Here is a 6,000-nt window from a genome sequence, read left to right as displayed (position 1 = left end):
ACATTACCCATGATGCTATGCGCCAATAGCTATTTAGCTCCGCCCACTCCAGCATTGCGAATGACGGAATCAAATCCATCTCTCGTCTACGTCTACACTCTTAAAATACTGAAATGTTTTAATACATATTCATATTTTGTAATGAACTTAAAATAGATTATATAATCAAATTTTTAAATTAGTAGTTTTAGATTAATCCATTGTTTTTAATTAGATTTTGCAATGCTTCATGGCATTGTAGTTTTTTCCCTCACTAAAACCGTTAAGTTCATCGTCTCATACCTTTTGCAGTTTTGTCTGATTCCCTCTGGGAGAAATGAATGGAAAATGACTTCAGCTGCTCAGAACGGGGGTGAGCGTTAACGGATTAAATGTACACCTCATAGATCGTCCCTGACTGTAATGGATCATCTCTACATGGATGAAGGAAATAAACATGATTTCGATCGGTTGAAGCTGGGTTATCCTCCCAGTCTTGGTAAAGCCAGTTTAATGACTTAAGTTAGTTGAGAAGCTCTGTGAAGATACTGATCTCTCCAGCAGGAAAAGCTTTGCACTTCCAGAGGAGATTAATGAGATATTAATGAGAGATACTGTAAACGCTGTGTCATTTTTAGAATGTTTTTGAGTTTTGCCTTCTGTGACACTCCGTTTACTGTGGACGAGATCCCAGAGGCATTGCTATTTTAAGGTCTGTGTGTGTGTGTGCGTGTGTGCGTGCGTGTGTGTGTGTGTGTGTGTGTGTGTGTGTGTGTGTGTGTGTGTGTGTGTGTGTTCTTTGCAGGCTTGTTGGTTGTTTCTGTGTATTTCACCACACCTGGCTGATAATACCTCTAGAACAGGGAATACTGTGAATAGTTGTTGTTGATGTTGTTGATGATGTTGTTGTCGATGTTGTTGTCGATGTTGTTGTCGATGTTGTTGTTGATGTTGTTGTTGATGTTGTTGTCGATGTTGTTGTCGATGTTGTTGTTGATGTTGTTGTTGATGTTGTTGTCGATGTTGTCGACGGCTCAGGTCATCATATCTCCTCATATCATCTGAGTTTGGAGCTGCTTGCATGTAGAGGTCAGGAGTATAACATCTCCAGCTCATGGCTGAATGTTTTGTGCCTAAAGCTGTAAAGAACGTCTCATTGTTGCACATAAAAATCAATGTTAAAGCTTCGCTGTAGATTTATGAAAACCCTCGGAATGATAATAATCTGTCTACGGTCATCAGAGTCACATTCCTCCATATTCCTCCATATTCCTCCATATTCCTCCATAATCCTCCATATTCCTCCATATTCCACTGGATTGGTTTGATGCTGCATGTTTCTCTTCCATACTTTCTGACCGACACACACATCTCTGTATGTCCACAAACAATGCAAATGTTGTTTTGAAAAAGACTGTTGTTTTAAAAGACACTTATGTTGGATAGCTTGGACACTATTAGATATATTTAAAATTTCATTTGAGTTTCTCACACAAAGATATCTTATGACTGCAGATCAGGAGTTTCGTGTGATTGCACATCGCCACACTAGAGACATGTTTCACCAAAAATGTAATGTGAATGCAATTTCTGTAGATTTTTTAATTAATTGAAATTACAAGATAAGATTTTAGATTTTCTTTTTTTTTTTATCGGTTTAGGCCTGAAATTTTTTGGTGCAACAGTTTATTTCCAGTTTTCCAAAATACATTTATGTAATATTCTAAAATTGATTAATCTTAAAATGGAGAGATAGATTTATAAAGTTAGGTTTAGCAAACAAACAAACAATTTCTCCATGCTCCAGTTTTTTCTGCAATAGCGAACAAATAAAATGTAATTTTCTATGGAAGCTTGTTTCTGCCACTGTGTAAAAATCTGACAATTTTGACTCACGATTCGGACAATTTTTCTAAAAACTGCGATTTTAGACCTCACAATTCAGACAATACCTCAAAATTCGGAGAAAATACTCTCAATTACCTTTTTTATTTTTATTCCGTGTCGGAAACAAGCTTCCATAGATTATAATTTAAGATGAATTGAACTTTTCCCAGGAGGAGCAGTGATAAATGATGAATCCGCCCAGTCAGACCCGGTGTTCTGCTGTGCTGTTCTGCAGAACCTGTACCAGAGCCGGCTCCTGGGCCTGGCGTCGATGGCCTCTCCGGCGAGGAGCTCTCAGACCCGGCGCCGCTGTAAGGATGGGGCTCGGCTCGGCTTGGCTCACACTGAAGCGCTGGTTCTGCCCCGATCCACCAGTGACACGGATCTGGTGTCCCTGCAGACCCGGTCCACCCTGACCGTCAGCTCCTCCCACTTCTGCCTCGGCCAATCAGAGGACATCGTCATCAGCTGGGACGTCACCGAGGAGGTGGACGCCGGAGACTGGATCGGCATGTACCTCATTGGTGAGAATACTTCATTAACAGTGAACCTATGGGTTCATCAGCCGATGTTGAGACACGCATACGCCATAAGGTCGAGTACTTTATAGCTTTTATATAACGGTTACCACACAATACAAATATTAAAGCCAAAAAATATGTATTAGTGCAACTTTCATGAAGTAAAATCACTAAAAGCCTTCCTTCCCGGTAATATTATAATAAGATCCTCTTCCTACATCCCCATACGGAAATGTAATGTATGTACACATATGAAATATACATATATTAAATATATCCACATATATAAAACCTATTAGAAAATGGAACAATTGACATATAAAACCAGCCCATATATTTTATGTATAATAATAAAAGTGTTTTTTTTATATACATGTCACATTTATAATTATCAGTTTTCAAATAGAATTTGTGTAATATTTGTTTTGTTTTTATGAGCTGGTCAGGAAGAGTTAAAATAATAATAAATAATACATTTTAGTTATAAAAGATTCGAAAATGAGATTGAAATGAAATGTGGATATGTAGACTTGATCTGTAGACTTGAAATATATAGTTAAACTGTAAATAGTTTGGCATATATAAATTAAACGTATCGGTGACATATATGATCAAAACATACAGTATTATATAAATAATAATCATACACATCATATAGATATATGTCAATATACTCATTTAATATGGGAATTGTATATATGTTAAAAACCTATATCAACATATATGTAGAGATATGTATATATGTGATAGCAATATATTGTCTTATATTTAGCATATGACGGTGTCACTAGCGATATAGGGTCATATATTACATTTCCGTGGTCAGAAGGGAAGCGAAATCTAATCGGCTTACTTTTTTAATAACAAGCTTGCAGAGAAAGGCTCGCCAAAACAAAGCTACTGGGTTTCACTTTTCACGTTTTCAGGGTTTGTAGAAGCACCCGATTACACATTTACACACGGGAAAAGTCTGATTTACATGATACAAGTCAAACCAAAAGTTATTCAAACACCAGATATATTTTTATATATTTGTTTACTAGTGTGTGCAGGACACTATAGTTCATTCTGTAAGTGAGGAGAGCAAAATAAAGTAAACTGTGACGTATTATACCCAATAACTCTTCATACAGAGACTACCAGTGACATTTACACACATGTGGGACCAGAACTGATCCGGACACTCTGAGCTGGTCATGTTCTCTGAAGTGTGTGTCTGTAACTGCTAATGCTCTTTTACACACACACTGAACACAATGAAGCATTGCTTGGTCACTGGTTGAGCTAAACTGGTATTATCTAATTGTGTAGTTAAATTTACCAGCTGACAGATATTCAACATAATTCATGTGTGAGACAGTCTAACAGTGTGTGTGTGTGTGTGTGTGTGTGTGTGTGTGTGTGTGTGTGTGTGTGTGTGTGTGTGTGTGTGTGTGTGTGTGTGTGTGTGTGTGTGTGTGTGTGTGACAGTCTAACAGAAGGACGGACAAAACCTGTCAAATATCAACTGAGTTCTGCTCATATTTTATTATTATTGTCTAAACTATAGTGAATAAACTGATGATGTGAGGAATGTGTCTGAATACATGTTGGTTTGACTGAAGCCAATCCCGTCTCACAGATGATAGCAGAACAAACTGCCTTTAGCTGCTACTGACCCTCTTCTTTCTTCTTCTGCTGTAGACGAGGTTCTGTCAGAAAACTTCCTGGACTACAAGAGCCGTGGCGTGAGCGGCTCCCACAGAGGCCAGATCGTGTGGAGGATCGACGCCAGCTTGTACTTCATGGAGGGTAAATATTCCTCTGACTGTGTGTCTCTTTCATTAATGCATCTACAGTCCAGCCACAGATGCAAGACGGACTGGATCATCTTCATTCTTCAGGATTAAACCGCTTCAGAAATCCCCGTATTTCTGCACTGTTTTCTGTCTTCCCCGCGACTCACACATGCTGTGATTATATAAATCTGCTTTCTCGTTCCATGCATCTCTTCCTATATCTCAAAACCAACCAGATTCAGATTTTCAGCTTTTGAAGTTCCTCGCCATCTGCCGTTTACTCCGCATCAGTTCCCGAGGCGTCTGTCTCCTCGTGCATCTGTGCCACGAAACCAGACCCCACTACTGTCCATCTAAAGCGTTAGTTCTGAACCGTCCGATCAATCTAGTGTTCATATGATGAGGTGAACCACACAATTATTGGTCCCAGTTTATATTAAGTGTCTTTAACTACTATGTACAAACATTTAAATTCATAATTTAATACAATGCACTTATTCTGTGCATACATGTACATGTTTGTACATTGTACTTTTATTTAGGAATGTCCCTTAAATGTCCAAAAATATTTAATTGCGGCACTTAATGTCAAGCTGCGTTACCTGTGTGTGTGTAAATGTGTGTAAATGGAAACAGTCTTTAGAGAAATGGCTCTGCATTATTCAGGTGCATCAACCAGGTGTGTGTGTGTGTGTGTGTGTGTGTGTGTGTGTGTGTGTGTGTGTGTGTGTGTGTGTGTGTGTGTGTGTGTGTGTGTGTGTGTGTGTGTGTGTGTGTGTGTGTGTGTGTGTGTGTGTGTGTGAGTGAGTGAGAGAACAGGGAAGCGGGGACAGTCATGAAATCACAAATTTTTAATAACTGTAGTAACTAAATAAGGAGAAGATCAAAACCAGGATCCTGCTCTCTGCACACACACACACACACACACACATCTGAAATCCTCTGAGAGCGCATCACGCCACTGGTTCATCATAGTGTACATGACAATAGCATTTGTATCATACTGTATCTGTTTTGCTACCATATGCCCCCCCCCCCCCCCCTCCACACACACACACACACACACACACACACACACACAGCCGGGAGCCTTCAGAAATGAGATTGGGTTGAAATGCACCCTGGGAAACCCGTCATGTAATTCTGCTGAGTTTCACATCGAGATGTCAGCTTTCATCACACGGATCCGGCGATGAGAATCACACACACGTTTCCTCCACACACTCAACACACTCCACACACTCAACACACTCCACACACTCCACACACTCCACACACTCCACACACTCCACACACTCAACACACTCCACACACTCCACACACTCAACACACTCCACACACTCCACACACTCCACACACTCCACACACTCCACACACTCCACACACTCCACACACTCCACACACTCCACACACTCCACACACTCCACACACTCAACACACTCCACACACTCCACACACTCAACACACTCCACACACTCCACACACTCCACACACTCCACACACTCAACACACTCCACACACTCAACACACTTCACACACTCCACACACTCCACACACTCCACACACTCAACACACTCCACACACTCCACACACTCAACACACTCCACACACTCCACACACTCCACACACTCCACACACTCAACACACTCCACACACTCAACACACTCCCACACACTCCACACACTCCACACACACGTTTCCAAGTCGTTTGGATGGTGATGGTATTATGATGTTTAAGGCATGTTTGTATCATGGCTATACCATGGTATTCTTTCAGTAATCAGTATAATATGATGATTATTATCAATATATTATCAATGATTGGTCATTTGTGT

At 40.2% G+C, this 6,000-nt stretch overlaps 1 protein-coding gene across 1 annotated transcript in view; it reads left to right on the top strand.

The window, feature by feature from the left end:
- Nucleotides 1–402: 402 nt before the first annotated feature.
- The window catches only part of hecw1a (HECT, C2 and WW domain containing E3 ubiquitin protein ligase 1a), a gene marked incomplete at its 5' end in the record, with an annotated part of 60,877 nt that continues 55,279 nt past the window's right edge, over nucleotides 403–6,000 (top strand). The window contains 4 exons of the mRNA XM_079602459.1: nucleotides 403–478; nucleotides 859–1,068; nucleotides 2,037–2,390; nucleotides 4,071–4,178. Of these exons, the coding sequence (XP_079458585.1) occupies nucleotides 403–478; nucleotides 859–1,068; nucleotides 2,037–2,390; nucleotides 4,071–4,178 (748 nt within the window). The remainder of the gene's footprint in view (nucleotides 479–858; nucleotides 1,069–2,036; nucleotides 2,391–4,070; nucleotides 4,179–6,000) is intronic.

Source organism: Phoxinus phoxinus (assembly GCF_949152265.1).
Source record: "Phoxinus phoxinus genome assembly, chromosome: 24".
NCBI classification, from domain to species: domain Eukaryota; kingdom Metazoa; phylum Chordata; class Actinopteri; order Cypriniformes; family Leuciscidae; genus Phoxinus; species Phoxinus phoxinus.
This window is presented reverse-complemented; position numbering and strand designations above follow the sequence as displayed.